The following is a 24,835-nucleotide window of genomic DNA, read 5'->3' on the forward strand; positions in this document are numbered from 1 at the left end:
AAAAGTGTGTTTTGGGGGTGAGAATGAGGCAGATCAACATAGAGCTAGTGTTTGTGCCAACTTGGTAGTTTAGTTAAATGCTCTGTGTTTTTGTAGCCACTTTGTCTTGTAAGTTTCTCATGTAACTGAAAACTTTGTCAAAAAGACATTTTGGATTTAGATTAAGTGGGTTTTAAAAAAAAATTACATCTGTATGATAGTTTAGTAACTTAAGAATTTTTTACATAGAATAGTAGCCCTTTCTGTGTTAATCATCAGCATCTTTTGGAAAGATGAAAAGTTGACTTTCAGTTACTTTAATTGAATTCCTACTTGTTTGATTTAGAGCCTCAGTTGTTATTTCATGTTTCCTTGATTTTCAGTTGTTCATGTTGGTCAAGGACTATCCTCATTGCTTTCAAGTTTCAGTTGGATTACGTTTTTCTTTTGTCCCAGGCTCTCCACAGTCTGTTTTTTCACTTATCAGTGGATTCGGCGGACATGATACTGACTTGAGACAGCAAGATAGCTCTGACTCTGGAATTACTGACACACGGGCCCTGATTAAGTTGCTTTTAGAAACTCTGACGAATTCAAGAAATTTGGATCCAACTCTGGCTTATTCTGTCAACCAAGCCTTAGGGTGCAGCGATGACACCAGGGATGATCTGAGGCCGAAGCAGGAATATGAGCTACTTTCTGCACAGAATAAGGAAGAGTATGAGCAGCCAAGCTGTACAAAAGTAGAACATACAGATTGCAAAGATCCCAAAAGCCCCAGTGTCTTGGAAGCTGATGCCTCATCTTTAAAATATCCCATTGATGTCGACCTAAGAGTCTCCTCTAGCGAACTTGACTCTGAGCCCAAGCTCCATTTGAAAGAAGTAAGCAACATGTAATGTGTATAACTGTGAATATAATTATACATGTATTTTTTATTTTTCATTAACTTTTTTTTTTTTTGCTTTTTGGAGGGCAGTTGGGGTTAAGTGACTTGCCCAACCAACCAAGGTCACACAGCTAGGGGGTGTGTGTGTGTGTGTGTGTGTGTGCGTGTGTGTGTGTGTGTCTGTGTCTGTGTGTGTGTGTCTCTGTGTGTGTCTTAAGTGTCTGAGGCCGTATTTGAACTGCCTGAATATAATTATATTTGCATTAGTGATTATTAACTTGTGGTATGGAGGAGTATCTCTGGCATTGGGATACAAGGCCCTGTGATCTTGTTCTGAGACTTATTGTTGACCTTTCTGACCCTTAGTTTTCACACCTGAGAAATTGGAATAATACACATGTACCTACCTTATAGGGCTGCTCTCAAGAAAATGAGGTGAAATGACATTAGAGAAAAAGTTAACTTTTTGAACCACAAAGTTTCATAAAATAGTTGCCACTCTTGGTGAAGGGACAGTTGATTCATGTGGGAATTTCCTTAGGTGCTAATGCATGGCCAGAATTCTTTAATGGAAGTTGAAGTTTATTAGAAAGAAAGTGATCTTTGGGTTGGGAAGGATAGGACTGGCTCTTCTCTTCCCTCCTCTCCTATTTTCCCTCTTCATGGAGATTGTTGTCCAGCATGAATAGAGAGAGAGATGGTAAGAGCTACATTTGCTGACTTAAGGCCCAGATGAAATACAGACCTAGGATAGTGAAAGGACTGGCAGATGTGATTTCTGTCAGGTATCTTTAAAAAGTTGTGGATAATGAGAGCTGCTGGTACTGGGTTAGAGAAGAGAAATGTCCTGGGTTTTGTTTTTATTTTAAAGGTAGATAATGTCACTCATGGCAAAATTCTAGAATGTAATTTATTTCTTTTTGCCTTTTTATTTTTGGAGGGCAATTGGGGTTAAGTGACTTGCCCAAGGTCATACAGCTAGTTCAGTGTTAAGTGACTGAGGCCAAATTTGAACTCAGTTCCTCCTGACTCCAGGGCCAGTGTATTCACTGCGCCACCTAGCCACCCCTAGAATGTAATTAAAAAAAAAAAAATTATTGCTATCTCTTGGTTTTATATCAACTCTGTTCCCAGATGTCTTTCCCCTGCCTCCAACCTCCCACCAACCCATTCTTTGTGACAAAGAACAAAATAGGGAAATAAAAAAAGCAGTTTAATCAACATGAACCCAACACATCTGCTGAGTCTGACTGTATATCCCCCATATCTGCAAGGAGATGCATTTTATTATTTTTAGAATGTATTGTTAAAAAAAGGTGGTAATTGAACATCTGGAAATGGAAGGTGGTATTCTTCAGAAGTTATCATGGCTTCATCAGGAAATTGGCCTTCCTTTTTTGATAGGACTGTTAGACTAGTAGAATGATGCACTTACATATAAGTTATTTAGCATTTAGTATAAGATTTGGTAAAATTTTTGTTTCTTGAGTGATTTGGTTATTAAATTAGTTAGGTGGCTTAAAACTGATTAAATTATGGAATGTGAAAAGTATCTTCCACATATATACATACACATACATATGGCATGTGAAAAGTGAGTCTATGTATGCTTGTGTATATATACACACTCACATACACACATGAATAAGGATGGAGTGGGGAGGAAAGCTATAGTAACTGGGTGGGATAAGGAAAGGCCTCGTGTAGAAGCTGGTACTTGTGCTGAATTTTGAAGAAAACTGGGAAACTTCTGTGTCATTTTGGAGAAGATGATCCCTCCCTGCTATATTGCCCTAGGGATCAATGTTTGGCCCTTTTTAATGAATGGTTTTGGTAAAGGCACAAACAGTATCGCCCTCACGTTTCCAGGTAACAAAGCTGGGAGGGATAGCCAGCTTACTGACTGACAGCTGCTGTTCAGAAATATCTCAGTACTCGGCACATAGTAGGCACTTCATAAACATTGATTGACAAATATAAGAAATTAGAGAGGGCAGGCAGGTGGTGGTTCTGGTCAGAAGGCAGATGTGGCTGCTCATGACCCTTCTCGGGCCTCATTTTAAGAAGGATGTAGAGCCACAGGAGCCATAGGAGGGGTCAGTCTGGCACGCGGTAGGGCTGTGGAGCGCGCGTGCTGCCGCGTGGGGCAGAGCAGTGGGACTGCGGAGCCACGCTGGGACTTGAGCCACCACAACCCGGTGGTTGTTATTGCTGAGCCCTGGGGCTTCTTGTTGCTTCACAGATTTCCCAGTTTGGGAATTGTGCTTTGTTCATGGATGTGTAATCACAACTTGGTGGCAGAGAATGTCCTTGGGTATTGAAGTTAAAAGACAGAGCAAATAATGTGTTAAAAGATAAAGATGTAAGCTTAGATCTTTCTGAATGCAGAGTCAGCTTTGTATCCATCTTGTTAGGATGCTCCTGCCAGCAGTCAAGGTCCATGGGTAAGTGGGAGGGGAGGCCTGCAGAGAACCTTACCTCATTGGAAGTGTCTAGCAGGATTGAACAGTGGCTTCTTGAGTGTGTTGTAGAAGGGAATTCTGGTTCAGACATGCCTTGGAATAATTGGTCTTTGAATTCTTTTACAACTCAGATGCTGTGCTCTGTATTTTGTGGTTGGAAATCAAAACATGACAATTTATTTAGCTATACTTTATTAGGTTTAGTTCTTTTTAAAAAATGAATTAGGGGGGTGGCTAGGTGATACAGTGAATAGAGCACCAGCCCTGGAGTCAGGAAGACCTGAATTCAAATCTGGCCTCAGACAGTTAACACTTACTAGCCATGTGACCTTGGGCAAGTCACTTAACCCTAATTGCCCTACGTTCTCCCCTCCAAAGAACAAAACAAAAAAATGAGTTTGATACTTCACAGCACTGACTGTAGGGAAAGAAACCAGAAGTGTGGCAAATGGCTTGGGTTAAGAGTACCAGCATTACCAAAATATTTTCAAATAAGTATTTCCTAACTCAGGGTTAGAAAGGAAAAGGCAGAATGAAAAGTTGAATATGATATTTTTAAAAAGAGTAATCTGATCTTAATATGGCCTCCTTAAGGGAGCTTACCACCTTGCTAATCTTATATTATGTTGGGATACAGACTAGTAGAAGAAAAATGGCATATTTCAGCATTCAACAGAATAAAGTTATTCTTTCCCCATTGCAGTTTCAGTATATCTCAGGTTGGTAAAAGAAATTAAGTAGAAATTTTTTGGGAGGTTTGCAGAAGGCATAAATGACAGGAAGGCAGCAGACAACACAGAAAAAAATTAGAAACTCAGAAATACATAAAAATATATACTATTGCATAATATCAAGAAAAAAGAGAAGGGAATCCTGGAAACTTCACTGGTACACAGAGAGAGCCAAAATTTTGGGGGGGATTTTCCAGATTGTGGGGGCATTACACCCCAAACCCCAGTGTGAAAGAGATAATTGTACAGCTATTTCACCTCATGAGCTTTTCAACAGTTGATACAAATTTTAATTGGGCATTTAAACAGTTCTTGGGCTTCTGTTTGAATTTAACACCTCTCTTTGATGTGGCATAACTTGTGGCAGGTGGGGAAGGTCTAGGTTTTGTAAGATGGTGAAGAAGATAGATGTATTAAAGAAAGGTCTTATATAGCTGGAAACATTTTCAAATTACTGCCTCTCTAAATGCATGTCTTTTTTTATTGTTTCAGGGAAATAATAATAATGCTTATGTAAACAGTTCTTTTAATTAGGGAAAGAATGAGGCCAGAGGGTCAGATTAACTTTAATGGTACTCATTAGGATTCATTTTTGAAAAAAGTTGGCTAAGTATTACTGTGAGAAATGAACCATTTTTACTATTGATTTTAAGAGATATATAAGAGCACTTTACATTAAAAGTGATGCTTTGATTTGCTTAATTTTTAGGATCCAAAAAGTAGCACTATGAGTAATTTTGATAATCACAGCCTGAGTACTACTACAGCTATTGAACATTGCAACCGTAAACAACATTCTAACTCAGATAATGCTGTGGAGGGTGGAATGCATTGGAAACTAATTCCAATAACAGGTAAGAAGCAAGTTCATTGACACTTGGAGTTTCCTGAAGTCAAGGAATGTAAATGTTTAGTTTTCTGAAGGAATGCAGCTTTCCTGGGTCTGTCTCTTAGGTTGTTTTCTGAATGAATTAGGTCTCTAATAAAATATTAAATGATGTCTTGTGTGCAGGTTTTTATAGCTTTGTGAGACTCGACTCATGCAATAGAGATACCATTTATTAGGTGAATTTGCCTTTCAAGGGATGCTTTTCTCATTGAGTAGCTCACATGTTGTGGGAGCTCTTCAGCAATAGCTCTCAAATGTGATAGGTACCCACGACTAAGTCAGGAGCTCAGGGATACAAAGAAGCCTCTAAAGCACTGTGGTCTTGGATATTGGAGAGTGTGGCATGCAAGGGCTCTGTAGAAAGGCTTAGGTGACCAAAGGCTTGTTGTTAATAAAGGTTCCCTTTAATCATTTCTTTTCCCATGAAATAATATCTTTTTACTTTAGAAAAAGTTCACCAAATTAATCTAGGAGTGACTTTGCTCAAAATCCTTAGATTGGAATGAAATTGTCTTTGAATAGAGAAAGTCTTAGAGAACATTTTCACGTTTTGATGACTCTACGGAGTGAAGTGACGGGAAACTTATTTGACTTTAGAGCCAGGAAATTGTTCATTGTAAGCTAAAAGAACAGTCAGTCTGGGAGATTGAGGCTTCATTATTGCTATGTTGTGTGGCTGTCCTTGACTAAAATTGGGTTCTTGTTCATCTTCAGGTTTGGTGTTAGTTGCTCTCACAGCATTTCCTCTTTTTACTGTTTATTATGAGTCTTTATATTTATCTTTTCCAAGGAAAATGGCATTTTTGCAGAAAGAGTGACTAGATTTGACTTAGCCATTGCTCAGACAAAGGGGTGCTACCTGATGAACTCCTCTGGGATTGAAAGCAGTCTCAGGACTTTACCAGAAAGAAGGGACCTTATGACCTTGGCAAAGGAGGGTGTGGTACTCACTCTTGAGAGAGAACACAAGCTGGGTTCACTGTGAAAACAGGAAGATTGTCTGGACCATGCTATCATTGTTTTTCTTCAGGTGAATTCTCTCTGTGATTTCCCTACTTTTTGGAAAATCATTTGGAGAATGTCTCAATGTCAGTTTCTAGGCTTTAATATTAAATGTAACCTTCTTAAGTTTTTCTTAAATGTAAAGGAACAATGGAACATCTTATCTAAAAGTTATACATTAGGAAAATATGACAGGATTATTATAAGCAATATATTATGGTGTTTGTAAGCTTTTGGTTTGTCTGAAAGGTGCTAAATGGATTTACTAGATAACCTTTGGAGAAAGTCTACAAATGCTAACTGCTGCTTTCTCCCAGGAGGGAATGCAAGAAGTCCAGAAGATCACCTTGGGGAGCGTGAGGATAACCAGACACCAGGTGAGCAGGGCAGTTGGTTTGCTTTGTTCTGTCCCCACAGTGTGCCCGACCCCAGGACTGCTGCCGGCATTTCTGGTCTTTGTAACCTTAGAGGAGGGCATTCTGATTGGGTCCTTGAGTGACCAGAGGTGAATGGAAACCACATGCACTATTAGTAAAACAATTCCTCAGCTGATGGTCAGATACACTTGGAGGAATTTTTTCAGAAGGTCATTGAATTTCCTTTCAGGTTACAGCTCTTTCATTTCTAGCCAGTTCTGTTTAGTTTTACAGCACAGAAGACGACTTACTTTTCTGAGAGTGATGCTAGAGCAGGAGGGGGTTGTATCATTTGCTTTTTAAGTTTTTGAAGTTCTTTTCTTGTCATTAAAATTTCTTTAGACAGTTTGAAGAAGAGGTTGGAGTTCCTAGGTCTTAGCTTATCATTTCATCTGAGGTGGTTTTCTTTTCCTTTTTTCCTTTTTTTGTTTTCCATTTTAGTCTGGCTCTGGTCTGTGGGATGTGTGTATATCTGTGCATATATGTGTGTGTATGTAAAATGTGGCTATAAAACTGCAGCAATCCAAACTCACATTCTTGGTAATTTTGGGACTTGTGCTCTCTCAGGGTTTCATGGTTTCATGAATGTTAGGTTGCATTTTTTTCTTTTGGGTAATTTGCTTTGATATCAACTTCTGATTTGTAAGATAAGGCCACATGAGTGATTTTCATGGTTTGGACAGATTTTGGTTGTGACTTCTTTTGGAAAGAAGCTTTTAACCATTTTCTTCAGGAAAAAGAGGATTCTTAATCTGGGCTCAGTAGGACAATCAGAGATAACAGGAGGTACAGAGGGTGTCCATTGGGATCCTCCTCGAAGACTGTGGTTGTTCTTACCTGGGCTTTGGGACCTAAAAGTATAGAGATGGTTGGTCCTACATTTTTGTATAGTTTCTTCTTCTTTTCCTTTTGTTAACAGACATTTTTTGTTAAGTAATAAAACACCTTTCTTAGCTCTAGGAGTTGTTATGGAAGCCTTAAATAATAATAGAAATAGGAGTTGTAATTGTTCTCAGTTCGGGAGGGTCAGGCTCCTTAACCCGCCCAGGGTCAAAGAGCAGACTTTGTGGTTGGAGGAGTTGGGCTGGAATCTACTTCTGAGCTGCCTGCTGCATTACCTTTGACAAATCCTTTCCCCCATTTTCTTGGTTGGACTAGGCAGCTTCTGAGTGGCTTCTAGTTTTCAGTCATACGATCCATGTGATAGAAGAATAGGGCATTCTTTGTATTTAACATGATGTTGAGGGAAAGTTTTGGAGTTGGATATAATTTTTTATTTTTCCAAATTAAAAGTAGTTTAATAAATTTTCATGCGTTCAGTCTTAATGTTGCTTCTTTATAACATTATAAGTGAAAAGCTAGTTTTATTTCTTAATCTAAGTTGATTTTTCACAAATCTGCAATATTGTTTGGATTTTCAAATCTACTTAAGCCACAAACCTGTCAAATAGATAAAAAAATATAAATTCAGACCACCTACTTCATAATTATGTTCCAGATAGAGAAGGCATATTACAATTATAGGTATACAATAGGTAAGTGCTAATTGGAAGAGGATGTTAACTATATGGTTAAAATATTTTGGAAGAATTAGATGAAGCTGAGGACTTTGAGTTGAAGGATCTTCTGTTTCATAGGTGAACATCTATTAGTAACATCTGCTACTAATTAAGAGAATTGCAGTTACTGAAAACTATATGAAGTAGTCATGGAGTAATATTTTCCTCCTGAAAATAAAGCTCAATCAATTCAGTCAGTCAGTAAATACTTATTAAGAGGCTGCTCTGTGCTAGGCATTGTTCTAAGTGCTTGGAATACAGATAGGAAGGATAACGAAAGACATTCCCTGCCATCAAGAAGAGCCATGAGCTGAAGAGCCAGTGGGGGTGGGGCAGATAACCTGGTGGGAAAGGTGATGTCTGACCTGAGCTCCCTCCTTAAATGCAGCTTTTCGGGGTTCATGACTCTTCCCTCCAATCAGAGGAGGAAAAGATAGTGAAGGAAGTGTGATAACAGAGCTCATTGGATCCTGCAGGATGGTGAAGTGTTTCTAATGATGATGTCAAAAAAAGCCCTAAGGTATAGTGCAGCCTGGTGGGCAAGGAGTGTTTTAAAGGGACAACTCCTGGCCTCAAGAAGCAGACATTCTACTGAGAGAAAACAGTGTTCATAAGATAAAGAAATCCCCCAAATCTACAATTTTGGAAAAGAATATTAAGTTTATTGCTTTCAGAGTGAATGTACTACTTTTTAAAACCTTCCTAACAGGTTTGTACTTGAATCATGTAAGAGGCAGCATTTTCTAATGGAGAAAACATTTTTACATACTGTGAAATGTGGATGTATATATACCATGTAGAATTTCATTTGAGGAAATCCTTTCTCCACTGGGAACATCTCAAAACATTTTTAAAAGGTGGCTGCTTCATCTTTTAGAGGTTCTTCTAGCTCAGTTTTTTGGGAGTGTGTAACACACAGTCGTACCCAAGTGGCCATTTTATTACATTAACCTCGTGGTTGTCTCAGTTCTTAAGTATCACTGACAGAGTCATAATTGTCATGACTTGGCAAACACTGAAGGAATTGAACAAACCTGCTCAGAGAACAGCTTATCTGCACCAAAATTGCTCAGGGAAATGGGTAACCCTCCTTTCTGTTGATGCCGAGCTTGCATGTTCTCTCCCATGAATGAAAGCAGCAAAATCCCATTTCCCCCAGTTGCTCAAAGTTGCTGTTTTTTGACCACTAGAATTTGGAGTTCACCACCTGTAGGACACATAGGATGTGACTGAGAGTCATACTTGGCATATCTTTTCTAAATATCTCCTTCTGTGACTAAAATTAGAAGGAAGATTACTTAGCTTTATACGTGAACTAGCATGGAAAATTTGTCCAGTTTAGGGACAAATGATTATTTGACTTAAACTGCTACTGTAGCCTTTGGCACTGGGAGTTTTTATTATAGGGCAAAGAGAACTTGACAGCTTACCATGTTCCTTACAGTGAGTTTGTTAAAAACCATCTTTATGTTCATCTTTTTGATTTGTTCTTATAATAATCAATTTTTCCTGTGTAGGTATGAAATCCCCAGAAGGACCGCTGGCGTGTCTGCCTCTAGAGGATGCCTTCCCTAGTGATCCCCGGGTAATAAGCAAACAGAGGAGCTCCGATGACCAGTTTCAGTACTCTCCATTTTCAGACACAGTAAAGGGACCACCAGAAGATGGAGCATTAGCAAGTCAGGGGATGAGAGTGGAAGAGCAGTGTTTGTTAGCAGCAGAGAATCCTTTGGCAGCTACACATGCACTGAGTGCAGCCACAGAAAGTACATTGTTAGAGGAATATAATTTTTTTTCAAGGAAAATAGAAGAGATTTTGAAACAAAAAAACATCTCATATGTCAGTAGAATTTCTACACCTTCCTTCCCAGCACAAGAGAAAATGACTAGACTTTCTGCATACGTAGGTTCTGAAACCTCTGAAGTTAGTGTCCAGGAGTTTGTAAATGGCTTACATGAAAAATTGAATATTCTCATCACCAAAACATTATCCTGTGGCCAGCATACACCTACAATCATTCTTAGTCCAGATGATAGCTGTGCAAAGATAGGGTTGAATTTTCCAACAAGCCAGGTTATACAAGTTTCATCAAGTGATTTCAGCACTGAACGAGGACCAGAATCCCATCAACATTCTGTGCAGAAAGAGACTGACTCTCATGAGCAGCCTTCTTCCACCACCTTGGGTTTGGCTGAAGTAGAGCTGGACCAGGGCCACCAGGCCCCAGAACTTATACGGACGCCTGATCAAGCTGCTTCTAGTGAGAGCACCCTGGAGTCGGTGGAGAACTCCACAATATCCAGTGACATCAACATTTCTACCCAGCCATCTTTGTCAAATTTTATAAGCCAGTTAGAGCCAGAAGTGTTTAACAGCTTGGTAAAAATTATGAAAGATGTCCAGAAAAATACTGTGAAATTTTATATTCATGAAGAAGAAGAAAGTATGCTTTGCAAAGAAATAAAGGTAAGTACGCTTGAGGGAAATACAAAGATAACAGCGTTAACAAACATGAGTTTGGTTTGGGTAAAGAATTGAAATCAAAGTGGCTTAGAGTCAGATTCTTCCTTTGCTCTATACTAATACCACTTCTGCTTTCTTGCTACAAGTAATCCTGTTTTTTCTCAGTTTTATAAACTCTTGTAAATCTATTTTAAAGCTTTCCCTAGGTTTTTTCCTCTACAGAGAGATTAAAAACCTTTAAAAATAAATCCACAGCGGACTTAGTTTCATTTGAGTGAAATTTTTTTTTTAGTATATGAGATACTACACTCTTTAACATTTGTACATTTAACTTTTTAACAGCATTCACATGATTTGATTAGTAGCTTCCTTTTCACTTTTGTATCTACAGCCATTCACATTCCCAGCTGTGCACAGCAGAGAAAAAAATGAATGATGCTGGGCCGAGCAAATGTCCTGCCCCCCCCCCCGCTCCCTGGCTCCTGAGCTTTTCATCAGGGAACAGTTGGGCCGTGGAGATCAGAGGGACTTTAAAGGCATTGGGTTCCTCCTTTCCCATTCTTCTGACATCACTATCCCTGGCCTTCCCGATGTTGCTTTTCTTTTCTCTTACGTTTTGTGGGTTATTTCATAGTTATCATGTTAGGAATAGTTAGGAATTAATAGAATTAATGTTTTTTTTTTTGTTATAAAGACTTGTATGCAGAAAAGTGTGTTTTCAGCAGTCTCTACTGAAAGACTTCTAGTTCTTAGTGGTTGCAAGAAACCCAATCCCCCACTTCCCACAGGTTCTGTGAAAGGCAAGGTTACTGCTGTGAATGTTGAGTATTGACCATATCTCTCACATAAATTGGTTTTTAATAATTTTTATGCTTAATTTCTGCAGGAGATAAACTGATTTCATTTTACTCTTTGAGCTTGGGGGATTCATTTAATGAAGAAAATTAAAATTGCTTCCCAACCTCTTAATTTACTGAAACTAATACGATTTATTAGGTTGAAAGGCAGCATTGAATGGCCTTAAAGTCAGAAGGACCCAAGTTTCTGTTCTGCTGCTAATACCTCCGACCTCTGTGATTTTGAGCAGGTCCCTTATCCTATGTTGATCTTCATTGTAGGGAGTTCTCAACATCAAAGAAGTGACAGGGTCAGATAGTCATTGAACATATGTTCTCTAGAAGAATGATTTTCCTATTGTAGATAACCTTCCCATATTGAGTACATTTATCAAGAGTTGTGCATTCAGTTTTTGCAAAATTAGAATTAATTGGAATGATTTCTAGAACTTGGGTTTCAGGGGAAATTAACGAAACTTGAGGGGTGTGGGGACACTCCTTTCAAGGATTTATCCCTCAAAAAGGAAACTCCCCAATTATTCTGGAGTATGGTGCTAGGCTAAAGTGACCCAAATCATTTGCTTTTAAACATCTATGATGCTATATAAACCATTACTGGTGCTTATGATGACTTTATGACACTATTAAACATCACTAATTGTCAATATTGTCAAATACTAAACTGTATTTAGTATTTTATTTTCTAAGGAGAATAGTGGACCATTTATATTTTTTTAGTTTATCCACTGTTACCTAGAATGTGATATTTTACTTGAGGACTCCAATCTTCTAAGCAGTTAAGGCATTACCTCCATAATACTTAAAAACAGTGGCTTGTGTATATTGTTTAGTTTTCACCTTTCACTTTTATAAGATCTTGAGTTCCAAATTTTTCTGCCTCCTTCCCCTCCCTCTTGCCTTAGCAAGCAGTCTGATTTGGTTATACATGTACAGTCATATTAATCATATTTCCACATTAGTCATGTTGTCAAAAGAAGGGTCAGAACAAAAGGGAAAAACCACAAGAAAGAAAAAAAGTGAAAATAGTTTGCTTCGATTTGCATTCAGACTCCATTGTTCTTCTGGGTGTGGATGGCATTTTCCACATGAGTCTTTTGGAATTGTTTTGGATCATTGTGTTGCTGAGAAGAGCTAAGTCTGTCATAGTTGATCATCGCACAGTGCTGCAGTTACTGTGTACAGTGTTCTGGGTCTGCTCACTTCACTCAGCATCAGTTCATGTAAGTCTTTCCAGGTTTAAGAAAAAAATCTGCCACCTCCTCATTTTTTATTGCACAGTAGTATTCCATTACATACATAGACCACAACTTGTTCAGCCATTCAGCATCCCTCAATTTCCAATTCTTTGCCACCACAAAAAGAGCTGCTATGATCTTTTGGGGATACAGAGCTAGTAGAGGTATTGCTGGGTCAAAGGGTACGCACAGTTTTATAGCCCTTTGGGCCTAGTTCCAAATTGTTCTCCATGTTTGGATCAGTTCGCAACTCTACCAACAATGCGTCATTGTTGTAACTTTTCCACATTTTCTCTAATATTAATCATTTTCATTTTCTGTCATTCTGTAGTGTTTTATGGTTATAGAGCTCTATACATACTTGATTTCATTTGATACTTTAGACCATAGTACAGAGCTTGAGTTGACTTTCTCAGAGTCACTGGGTTAGTGAGTGGCAGAACCAGGACTTGTGATTCTTCCACTCTGCCACATGCTTCCAGTTGACCTCTAGCTATGGTTTCTGCAGGAATGCTTCTGTGGTGGTCCTTGGAACATCCTTCCTCCTCCTGCTTTCCACCACTTGTCTGCCAGTCAAGAGGACTGAGAAGTGTGACAGTCTTGTTAGCACTTCTATAGTTACTGATGCCCTTTTGAGGTGAATGTAATTGATGGATCCATGGCATGTGGTGTTGGAAAGGCATGGAGATAGGGCTTTAATTTCTAGCATTCCCAAGAAACAGCAAAATAGGTTGCCTGCTTCTTGTTCTAGTATAGCCTAATGAATTTTATGCACTAGGATCAGAAATTAGTCTCTTCCTCATGGTGCGTTTTAGTTCTTTTATGGGACAAATAATTAAATGTTTTTGTAATTAACAATTTATATAACTGGAAAAGTGGACATGTTTTCTATTTCCAGAAATGATATGAAAATGAAAGATTACATTAAAATCTTTTAATTATTTTAGCCAAGGGCTGTTGCAAAATTGTCAGAAAAGGTATAGTCCTCTCAGTAATATGAATCTCCAACTGGTAGATCTAGATCGAATCTTCAAATTAGTCATTAGACTAAGATTGTTGTAATAGAATCATAATTTCTGAGATGGCTTAACTAGTCCCGCCTCAAGATCGAGAGAGCTTCAATTACAATCCAGTCCGTAGCCTTTATTTGAACATCTCCAGTGAATGGGCACATCCCCAGACCCACTCACATTGTTAGAGTTTTCATGTATCCCTCCTAAATTGGCTTTGCAGCTGTGGCCCAGTTCTCCTCACTTTGTCTTCTGGGGCGCGATGGTTATAGCTTCAAGGCCAGTTCTCGTAAATGAGCTTTGTTCTGAAGCCACCATTGCACAAAAGTTGTAAAGACGTCTGGTGAAGAGGTGCTTCTGTGGGCCCGAAACTGCCCTCAGGGGCGTTAGAATCTCCTTCTGGAGACAGATAATGTGAGGGGTCTTCTTGTCACAAGGACTTTGTGAGTTTGAGAGTTTCAGGTGACTCCTTAAGAGTGGACGGGGCGGCCAGGTGGCGCAGTGAGTGAGAGTGCTGGCCCCAGAGTCGGGAGACCTGGGATCGAATCCGGGCTCAGATACTTAGCACCCACCCAGAAACACCTGGCCCTGTAACCTTGAGCAAGTTACTTAACCCCAATTGCTTAGGGGTGGCCAGGTGGCTCAGTGAAAGCGCCGGCCCCAGAGTCGGGAGACCTGGGGATTGAATCCCCGCTCAGATATTTAGCACCCACCCAGAAACACCCAGCCGTGTAACCTTGGGCAAGTTCCTTAACGCCGATTGCTTTAAAAAAAAAAAAGAAGAAGAAGAAGAAGAAGATGGACTCCAAGTGAGGAAAATGAGGTTTAGTCCTCCCCTGGCCATGAACTAGCTGTTTGGGAGCCTCTCCTGGCTTTAATTTCCTTGTCTGTCAAGTCAAGTTGTGGACCCAGATGTTTTACTGTACATTTCATAGCCAAGTTGATGTACTGTTTCATGATTTTAGTGTTTACTTAGCAGTTCGTGTCCAATTTTTTTCTTGCATATTTGTGCTTTTTTCAGACTGTTTTTTTCTTGAACAGGAATACCTTATCAAATTAGGCAATACTGAATGTCATCCAGAGCAGTTTTTGGAAAGAAGATCAACATTAGATAAACTACTGATCATCATTCAGAATGAAGATATTGCAAGTTTCATTCACAAGGTGGGTCTGTCAGGTAGTGGTACTTTTTAAAGAATAACTCATTACCAGTTTCTGTGTGTGCACTTTGGATGTTAGTCCATGAAACACATTCAGGTTTTTAGGTTTTTCATTAGCAGTGTTTTGTGGGATCGGTCCTCTTTCCTCCTGAGGTCTCAAACGCCCTCTTTTCTGCTTTGCTCTGTTCTGCTCAGGCCTCACTTCCTCTCTGAGGTCTTTGGTCAGCACTGCATAGTTCAGTGCTGTTACTTTTCTGTCTGACTACATTGTGGGTGACTCAAAGGGTAGAATCAGCTTAAGAATTTTTTGAAATCCCTCCAGTCCAGCTTGATCACATGCATACATGCCTTGTCTGCCCTCCTGCCTACTGTGTGTCTATCTATAGAGATAGATAAATGTACATATAGTCAGATTGTAAGTGTTTGACTTAAGTGATGGTCAGGAGTTCCACAAAAACTTCACTTTTGTGTAAAAGTGAATCTTGTAGATTTTAATGTGGTCCCTTCCCACTTGGGCTTTCGCTGACTGAATTACTCTTGTGTCTTATTTTCTTTTTTTTTTTAAACAGGTACCTGGCTTAGTGACTTTGAAGAGACTCTCCTGTGTTAGTTTTGCTGGAGTTGATAGCTTAGATGATGTGAAAAACCACACATACAATGAATTATTTGTTTCTGGAGGTTTTATTGTGTCAGATGAATCTGTTCTAAATCCAGAAGCTGTCACAGTTGGTAAGACTTTTATTTCTTTTTTTTTTTTTTTTAAAGCAATCAGGGTTAAGTAACTTGCTCAAGGTTACATGGCTAGTTATTTTTGTGTGGGTGCCGAGTATCTGAGGCTGGAACCGATCCCAGGTCTGACGCTCTTACTGCACCACCTGGCCGCCCCAAGACTTCTATTTCTTAAAACACTTCCCACCTTTTTATTCATTTTCAAGTCTTCCTTAAGTTTTTTTGCTTTTCAGCTTTTTCTCATTATTCTGTAACTGTTGTAGTGTAGTACCCAACTCCGTTGACTTAATCATTCTCATTTTTGTCCTTTTGATAACATTTATTGTTCACCCCGATGGTGTGGGATGGATAAGTTGGTGATAACTAGTTCATAGCTTACCCAGTGCATATTCCCATAAACCGCAGAGGCATTTCCTGTACTGATGTAGCTTGTGGCTCGGTGGTACCATGGATAGAGGACGACTGGGAGATGGGAAGACTTGAATTCTGGTGTAGCCTCAGACATCCTGGGCAAGTCACTTATTCTCTGCCTCCATTTTTCATCTGTAAAATGGAAATAATATATAGCAATTGCTAATGATTATTATTAGCTATTATAAGTTCTTTATGACTTGGTAAACTATAACTGCCTTGATCCTGAGACTCCATAAATTTAGGTAGGTTGGTAATCCTAATTACAGATACAGAGTCTGTTATTGGGCTCATATTCAGAATCTTTGATGAAAACCTGCTGGAACTTAGGTTCTTCTGTTAGATAGAGCCTTTTGAAAGCCCAGCTTCCTGCATGCTACCTGCTAGAATACTACCCTCATTTGGGAAGATTTTTTTGGATAATCTATGTGTCCACAAGATCACATCTTGTCACCTCAGTGCTTTCTAGAATACTTCCTCAATATACTTAGAGAAATACATATTCTTAATGTTACCTCCTTTTTCATGTGTTTATTTAACTTTCTAACTAATATGTAGCCTTTAAGATGGAATTGATTTGTGTTACACTGCCCTGTGTCAGTGATGTATATCACTGTTTACCTGTGTTTTAGGCATTTGTCTAATAGAGAACCTTAAACCATGGATTTTATTTATTGCTGACTTTCTGCTTGGAGCCTGTATCCCTCGAATTACTATTCCTCCCCCCCTTCTTTCTGTGCTGTCCTTCCTTTCTGCCTGCCTTGTCAGGGCTAAGCGGCTGGTTCTTCCTCCACTCCTCAGGGGCAGGTATGTTGTTAGGTGAACTTCATCTCTGACCAGAAACTTGTCATTCTGATATTTCTAAGCAAGACCCAGACGTCCCAGTTCCATCCTTATATATTTTGGATGGCTGCACATGCTGCTGGCAACTGTAGGTAGACAGTGTGAGAAATCTACCTTAGTACTGCTACCTTGGGACGGCTTTTTTGACTTATGTAACCATCAGTGCAACTTTGCAGGTGGTTAGTGTTTGGATGTCCCGCAAGGTTCAGGGGGCTTTGGTTAATGTCTTGGAGCTGCCTCAGTGTCCCTGAGGTGAGGGGGTCCCTACCCAGCATTTTCCCGCCCTTCTTACTGGCTCATGATGCCCCTTCTGAATATGGCGACTTTGGTCATTGTCTGAGGCTTCTCAGCTCCAGTTCCTTGTGGCCACCCTTCTGTGTTTCCTCCCTGGTTCGTAAGTTCATCAGTGCTATTTGAGACAGGCAGAAAACAATAGCAGAACCACAGCTCTTACCCTCAGCCTTGCTTGGAAGTGAGATCTGCTTGTCATCCTGATTTTTGGTACGTGCTTTCTTGACTCCTGCTATGGCCCATGCCCAGCTATGGCCTGGACATCTGAGCAGCTCCATTTCCCGCCTCGCTCTGCGCCCTTTCTGGAATGGTGGGCTCTCTTGCCTCATGTGGTGGCAGTGGGAGCAATAGAGGAACACTTCTGTAGCAGACAGGCATGAGGGCCAGTCATCTTATGAGATATCTTCTCCTCCTTCCTGCTAACTTTTGCAGACCCTTCTTAGCAGTCTTGGTTCATTTTCAACCCTTGATGGTATCGGTCCTCTTCAGAAATGCTTTTATTTTTCACATGTCCTGTATTTCCCAACATCCCTCCTCCCTGTACTTCCCAGGGAGCCATTCCTTATAACCAGCAAGAACAGAGATATGCGCCCCCCCCCCCCCCAAAGGCCATTTAGTAAAGTGAACCTCATTGGAGCCATTGTGTGTGAGTTCTTGCCCCCACAGATCCTGGGCCTTTCACTGAAAGGAGGGGTATTTTCATTTCAGGGGCCAAGTTTAGTCCTTCGAATGTCACAGCACATTGTATCTGTTGTTCAGTTGGCTAAATGACTCCATGCTTGAAGCAGGAAGATCCAAGTGGAGGTGTGACCCCGACCCTCCCCAGACTAGGGACACATCCAGAACCATCATCTGCCTCAGGTTCTTCACCTGTACAGTTAGGATCATAGGAGTGCCTACTCTGGGAGGGGGTGTAAGCACTTTGCACAGTGTTTGCACGTTAGGAGGCACTATCCACACGCCATGCCCACTCCTACTTGGCATTTGTTCACGTTTGTATTCAGCGTCTGCATTTTATTTTCTCAGTGCCTGATGGTCCAGTACATTTCTTGTCCCTTAATTCGCACTTGATAGATGCCTTCTTTATCGCTCATTCTGTGTTCCTCCAGGCAGTGCTGCAGGACTGCTTTTGGAGACTATAGGGCCTTTCTCTTTTGTGGCTGATTTGCCTGGGGCATGGCCTCAGCAACCCATCTCCGAGTCAAAAGCTAGCAATGTAAGTTGCTTGAAAATAATTTTAATTCTAAATTAAAGCAAAAAAAAGCATTTCCACACAACACAAAAAGGATCCTCTGAAACGGAACAGTTTTCTGGTGTGGTGTGCAGTTTTCTTTTTAAGAAGTATGACTAGGGCAGCTAGGTGGCACAGTGAATAGAGCACCAGCCCTGGAGTCAGAAGGACCTGAATTCAAATCCGGCCTCAGAAACTTAACACAAAAACTAGCTGTGCGACCTTGGGCAAGTCACTTGCCCAATAGCCCCCCCCCCCCCCCAAAAAAAAGTACTCAGTAAGTAATTAGGTGCGGTATTTTGAAACCTCTTCTTGTCTGCTCCTGCTATAACTTTTACAACTTTTTAAGTCATTTCCCCTCTCTTTTCTTATATCATTGTTGCTACCTTGTACACGTCTCTCTCCTTTAGAAGCTGAGAGAAAGAAACAGTGATGCAGCAAGGTGAGCCCACGGTCATCTTGGTGTAGTTCAGCCCATTAACTCTCAGTGCCTGGGGACAGTGCTTCTTCCGGAGCGACCTGGAGATGTGGCTGGTTGTTGCTTTGATCAGTTTGCTCTTTGCATTGTTCTCTCCTTAGAGAAATTGTTTTGCTCCTTTTCCTCTGCTTTGGTTATTTGGAATCAGGACTTTTGAAATCTCTTGTCATTTATCAGGGCTCAGTTTGTTTGGCCCCTGCAGTTGTCTGAAGGACCCCGTCTCTTCATGTGCTTTACTTTGCTTTTGATTGCTCCCTTAGCAGCAGGTTTGTTTTCCTTGCAGTTGTATTTCTGTTAGTGAATATTCACAAAGGAAAGCAACTCAAAAGGCGTTAACAGTCTTAGTTTAGTCAAACATATATCATTTACCTAGTTCAGGGGGAAAAGTCAGCACCCTGAACTTCAGAGAAAATGCAAACAGAAGATACAAACAGACAGAAAAATACAGAGAAAATAACACAATTCAGCAGAACAACAGACAGGGTTTTTAGCTGTCTGACCATCACATATCTACATAGTTACCTCCATACCAGACAGAGAAGCACCAACATCTGAGTTTTGAGGTTTTTTAAATGATTTTTTTCCAAATTACTTATTTTTTTTTTCAACATTCATTTCCACAAGCTTTTGAGTTAGAGATTTTTCTCCCCATCTTTCCCCTATCCCAAAATAGCAAGCCTACTGAATACCTTTTCCCCCAGTCTGTTCTCTTCTCATATCCTCCTCCATCCCCCCGTAACTTTCTCGTAGGGCAAGGTGGATTTCTATGCCCCAGTGCCTGTAAAAAAAATTTTTTTTTTTTAACATCTGAGTTTCCAAAGCCCCAGGAGTTCAGTGGCTACCCAGATTCTCATTTGGTCAAATCACACCACTCTTGCCATAAGTGAGCCCCAAAGCAAAAACCTCGCCTCAGAGTACATATACCTCTCTTCAGGGTCAGAGGACATCATTACCTCTGTGATCCACTGCCTGATTGCAGAGTAACAAAAGGTGTGGGCCTTCCTGAACAACAAGCCTCCCCTGAGTAAGCTTCTCCAGTGGGCTCCAAGTGAGGCCCATTAAGGGACAGGGAAGATCTTCAAATTTCCTTGTCCTTACACTTAGATCATTGAGTAATCTGTGATGTTAGTATTTAATTTGCTTAATTGCTAAGTTGATAGTGATGCTTAAGCAGGAGAATCAACATCATTTTTTAAAAAAGGCTAAAAGGTGGGAAGATTCCGCATTGGAGGGTGTGGGAGAGAGGAGCACCAGATACCTGGCTGGGGGAGCCATCCTGAGAGCTCCTTGAGGGCGGAGTCTGCTGTCTCTTTGTATCCCTAGCACAGTGCCTGGTGCATAGGATACGTTTTAATCAAAGCTTATTGTCTATTAAGAGTTACCATTTTGAAAAGCAATTTAGAATTATGCAAATTGATTCTGATATTCCACTATTGAAGAGGGGAAGGAGGTCCTTACTACAACCAGAGAGGTCGATGTTATTATCTCCATTTTATAGTAGAGGAACTGAGGCAGACAGGTTAAGTGACTTGCTCAGGGTCACACAGCTAGTAAGTGTTTGTGGCTACATTTGAACTCAAGTCTGTGTGATACTAGGGCCAGTGCTCTAACCATTTGGTTATCCAGTTACCTCTAGACAGAAGCATATTTAAAGTGGCAACTGTGATAGGAAAACAGAACTCCAAGCCCGCAGGCACTTACTAGAGGAAGGATAAAACACAGGAATGAGCTGGTGCTTTCTTTGCAATAAGAAACGGACATAGAGAAGCATAGAAAGTCCTATTGGAACTGATGCACAGGGACCAAAATGCCCTTTTTTACTGTTTTGTTTTTTTATACTTGAATTTTAGCATTTTTAAAATAAAAATTTGTCTTTGCTCACTTAAAGCATAAAGGTGTTCATACTCAAAAGTGGTACCATCCTGTATCTGTGAAGAGGTGATTATGTTTATGCCACATTTCATTTTCATTAAAACTTTTTAAAAATAGCATTTTATTTTAGGTTTGCATTCCCCTCCCCCCTCTCCTTCTTTGAGCAGTCTAGAAAAATAAAGCCCATTATCAACATGCATAGTCAAGCAGAACAAAATCTCTCGTTGGCCTTATTCAGAAATAAAAATGACGTGCTGTAATCTGCGTTCCCGAGTCTGTCATTTCTCCGCTTGGAGGTGGGTCATACGCTTCATCATGAATCCTCTGCGGTTGTGATTGGTCATTGTGTTGATCAGATTTCTTAACAATCTTGATTGTCTTTACAGCATTATTGCCTAAGTTGTAATCCTGGTTCTACTCACTTTACTTAATTAGCATCAGACTTCTCAAGTTTCTTCATAATTTCTAAAGCATAACTGTATTTCTTAAAATCCAGACACCATGACTCATGCAGCCATCCCCAGTTAATGGGCATCTCCTCAATTTCCAGCAAAAGACTCAGTACAAATATTTTTGAACAGAGGAGTCTTTCCCCTTCTTTGATCTCTTTGGGTGTAGACCCAGCAGCAGTATTGCTAGGGCAGAGGGTGTGCGCAGTTTGGTAACTTAATGGGTGTTGAGAAACAGTTGTTTTCCAAAGTGACTGGACCACATATGCAGCTTCCCCCACAGCGCTTCTCCAGGCTTGTGTTATTTTCTTTTATTATCAGCTTTGCCACTCTGATGGCTATGAGGTCGAAACTCTTGTTTTAATTAGCATTTCTCTTAATTAGTGGTTTTTAGAGCATTTAAAAAAATATTTTAAAATAACTTTTTCCTTACATACCAAAATTTTCCCTAGTGTTTCTCCTTCATCCTTATAGAGACCTTTCCCCCCTTTTTTGTTTTTTTGCCTTTTGGAGGGCTATCAGGGTTAAGTGACTTGCCCAAAGTCACATGGCTAGTAAGTCTGTCAAGTGTCTGAGGCCAGATTTGAACTCAGGTTCTCCCAGACTCCAGGGCCAGTGCTCTATTCACTGCGCCACTTAGCCTCCTCCTGACCCTTTTCATATTAGCAAACACTTTTTAAAGACGATAAAAATGTCTGAAATGTAATATATTTGTGAAACTCTCAACTCTGTAATAGGGTGGAGTGGGGATGTCTTACAGTTTTCCTTTGGAGAGATGCAAGACTTGTTATAATTTTGTAACATTTACTTTCATCATTTTAATGATTATTCTTTGCGTTTCCATTGTAATCATTCTGTACCTTCTGCGTGTTTCTCTTTTCATTGTCATCAGCCCCATGTATTGGGACACTTTGCCTCTTTCACTGTTGTGAGGGTCAAATGAGGTAGTTTTTGAAAAAAAGGTGTTTAGTGTAGTGCCTGGCCCATAGTAGGTAGTTTATAATTGTTTATTCCCTTCCCCTTTCTATCATTGTGTCACCAGATCGAGGAACAGTCTCTCCCTAAATCTTTCACTTGAGGTTGGAGTCCTACCTCTTCTGTGTCCCCTCAGTCCAGGCCTCCTGTTCTGCGCCCTAAGGTGCCTTGGGTACAAATAAATGTCCGGTTGCTGGATGGGCTGGGAGCACCTGCTTAAGGATGCTCTGGCCACAGTATTTCCTCATCCAGGGCCTGGTTCATACTATTCCTGGAATTAAGTGCTTCTTGATAGAACTATCCAGAGGGAAAGAAATGAAAGCTTGCAAAAGACATTAAAATACTTAGTTTCTCTATAATGTGTCTAATGAACTGAATTTACTTTTATTATTTGTAACAGAGAAGCTGAAACGTTTCTTGGCATTTCTTGAAGAACTAAATACTCCAGATGGCAAATGGCAATGGAAAATCCATTGTAAAATTCAGAAAAAGCTCAAAGAGGTGGGCAGGTAAGTATGTGTGGAAAAAAAAAATGTTTTGACTGTTGGTTTATTGCCAGTGTTCAAGCTTTGCCTTTACTCTTTAAAAAAGAAAAAAAAAAGTCAGAGTTGGGTGGGGGGATCACTTTTTTCTCTGGAAACACAGGACTGCTTTTGGTCCTAAGGAAATAGCCTCTTTGGAAGAGAGGTGACATTTGCAAAATTCTTTTTGTTCATAATTTTTAAAGCTCTGATGAAGGCAAAATTGCCTTTGTTAATAGTTCAGTGTGTCAGATAATCGGCATGCTTCATCTGTTTGTTGTTAAGTGTGCGGTTGTGGCTACCCAAATGGGGCTGTTCAGTGGATTCTTCCCTTAGCATCTTGGTTGTGATTTATCTTGGAGCCAGCAGGAGCAGTTCTGCTTCTGCTTTGGTCTAGAGCAGGGGTGGGGTACTTTCCACCTCTAGGCCTCATGTGGCCCCTCTGGGTCCTTGGTTGCGGCCTTTTGACTGAGTCCTTTGAACAACTCCTTTTATTAAAGGGTTTTGTTCTGTGGAGTCCGGTCTAAAATGTTCTTGTCTAGAAGAACAGCATGGTAGCCTTGCGTAGGGTTACACAGCCAGCATTAGGTGTTGTTAGGACCTGACCGGGCAGGCCTGATCCTGAGCCTTTGGATCTGCTGTTCTGTGCTGATACTGTATTAATAGTAATTAATATATAATAGTAGCTCTGGGAAAGCAGCTTGAGATGGAAACATTCATTGCAGCAGCAGTTCAGTTTCTGGCATCCTTAGATGTGTGGAGCATTTTAAAATGCATTTCTACTTATCTCCTTTCCTTCAGTCCATATAAAATAGCTGCTGTATTGCTGGGCTGGGTTGGGCAGAGAGACATCATCACCTTCAGTCATCTCTGACAATTCCTTTTCCCTACCTCCCCCTCCCCTTGTACCCAACCTTCCAGCAGTGCTGAGTCAGTTGCCAAATATTTTGATTCTGCTTCCACAATCTCTCAAATGAGTTTCCTTAGTTCCTTCTCTGCCTTCATGAGGACCAGTATCCCACTTAAGTCCCCTTTCACCTCCTGCCTTCATTATTGCAACAGCCTCTTAATTTTTAACTCTGATTTTAGTCTTTGATCTACTTTCCATATACCTGCCAAAGTGGTATTCCAAGCACACAGGTCTGATCATGGCACTCTGGTCAGTTGGTAAACATTAAGTGTCTGCTTTATGCGGGCACTCTGGGAAATGGTGGGTACAGAAAAAAAAGACAAAATAACATCTCTGTCCTTATGGAGCTCACAGTTAAATGGCAGACACAGCAAGCAAACACCTATATACAGACAAACTCTGTGCTCTTTAAGGAGGAGATAAGCAGCAGAGGGAAGGCACTTGAATGAAGAGGGGCTGGGCAAGGCTTCCCATGGGAGCCTAATGGGAATTTAGCTGGGATTTTGCAGGAGCCAGGGAAGGGAGGAAGGAGGGATGTCAGAAAGTCTGCAGCCCAAGAGGGAGAGTCTTGTGCATGGAACAGGGAGGAGGCCAGTGTCACTGGATGGAAGAGTGGGTGGGGTTCCTGATGGCCTTGGAAGGCCAAAGGGAGCATTTTGTATTTTATCTTGGAGGTAATAGGGTGTGCCATTGGTAGTTATTGAGTAGGGGATCAGATTTGTTCTCTAGGAAAATCCTTTTAGTGACTGACTTGGAGAATGGGTTGGAGTGGGGAGAGACTTGATGAAGGCAGGACTTCAGGGGGAGGGCTGGCAGCCTCCCAGTGTTTGGGGAGAGAAGGGGCTGCATTGCAGGAGGGCTGCAAAGGTCAAATTAGGAGGCGTGGCCCCATATTGGAGATGGCAGTCAGAGGCAGCTGTCCACCATGGCGGGGAGGGTGTAGAAGGAAAGATACTGAATTGAGTTTTGGATGTGTTGAGTTTAATGTCTACTGGACTTCCAGTGTGACATGTCTGAAAGGAAGCTGGAGAGGCAAGATTGAAGGTCAGTGGAGATTGGGGCAGGAAAAGGATATTGAGAGTCATCATTGAGATGATGGTAATCACCATGAGGGAGAAGAGAAGAGGGCCTAGCATGGAAAGAACCCTGCAGGGCACCTCTGGTTAGAGAGCTTGATCCAGCAAAGGAGACGAAGACAGTGTGGCCACAGAGGTGGGAGGAGAACCGTGGGAGAGGGGGGTGAAGAAATCGGAGAGAAGGGAAAGGGACCAGCTGTATCCTAGAGTGCTGAGCAGTCGTGGAGAACGGAGAGTGAGAAAAGACCATTGGATTTGGCCATTAAGAGATCGTCAGTCACTGTGCAGGGAGAGAGCAGTTAACAAGACCTTAAGAGAGTGAAAGGAGAGAAGGCAGAGGCACCTGTTTAGGAAGGGGTAGACATGAGCATGTTTGCAGGCAGTAGAGAGTGAGCC

General features: G+C 40.8%; 1 protein-coding gene across 6 annotated transcripts in view; it reads left to right on the forward strand.

Annotated features, from left to right (window-relative positions):
• TASOR (transcription activation suppressor) overlaps window positions 1-24,835 on the forward strand; it is an 82,062-nt gene that overhangs the window by 52,388 nt on the left and 4,839 nt on the right. For 4 of the 6 annotated variants that reach the window (XM_069084349.1, XM_069084347.1, XM_069084350.1 and 1 more), the window contains 7 exons: window positions 436-863; window positions 4,771-4,915; window positions 6,270-6,329; window positions 9,445-10,394; window positions 14,535-14,657; window positions 15,223-15,382; window positions 22,333-22,441. In XM_069084349.1, coding sequence (XP_068940450.1) covers window positions 436-863; window positions 4,771-4,915; window positions 6,270-6,329; window positions 9,445-10,394; window positions 14,535-14,657; window positions 15,223-15,382; window positions 22,333-22,441 — 1,975 coding nt within the window. The remainder of the gene's footprint in view (window positions 1-435; window positions 864-4,770; window positions 4,916-6,269; window positions 6,330-9,444; window positions 10,395-14,534; window positions 14,658-15,222; window positions 15,383-22,332; window positions 22,442-24,835) is intronic. The other 2 variants (XM_069084348.1, XM_069084351.1) reach the window with 1 other exon arrangement.

This window comes from Petaurus breviceps, unplaced genomic scaffold, assembly GCF_028583685.1.
Source record: "Petaurus breviceps papuanus isolate PSGF00001 unplaced genomic scaffold, PetGlider_PUasm1.0 174, whole genome shotgun sequence".
NCBI classification, from domain to species: domain Eukaryota; kingdom Metazoa; phylum Chordata; class Mammalia; order Diprotodontia; family Petauridae; genus Petaurus; species Petaurus breviceps.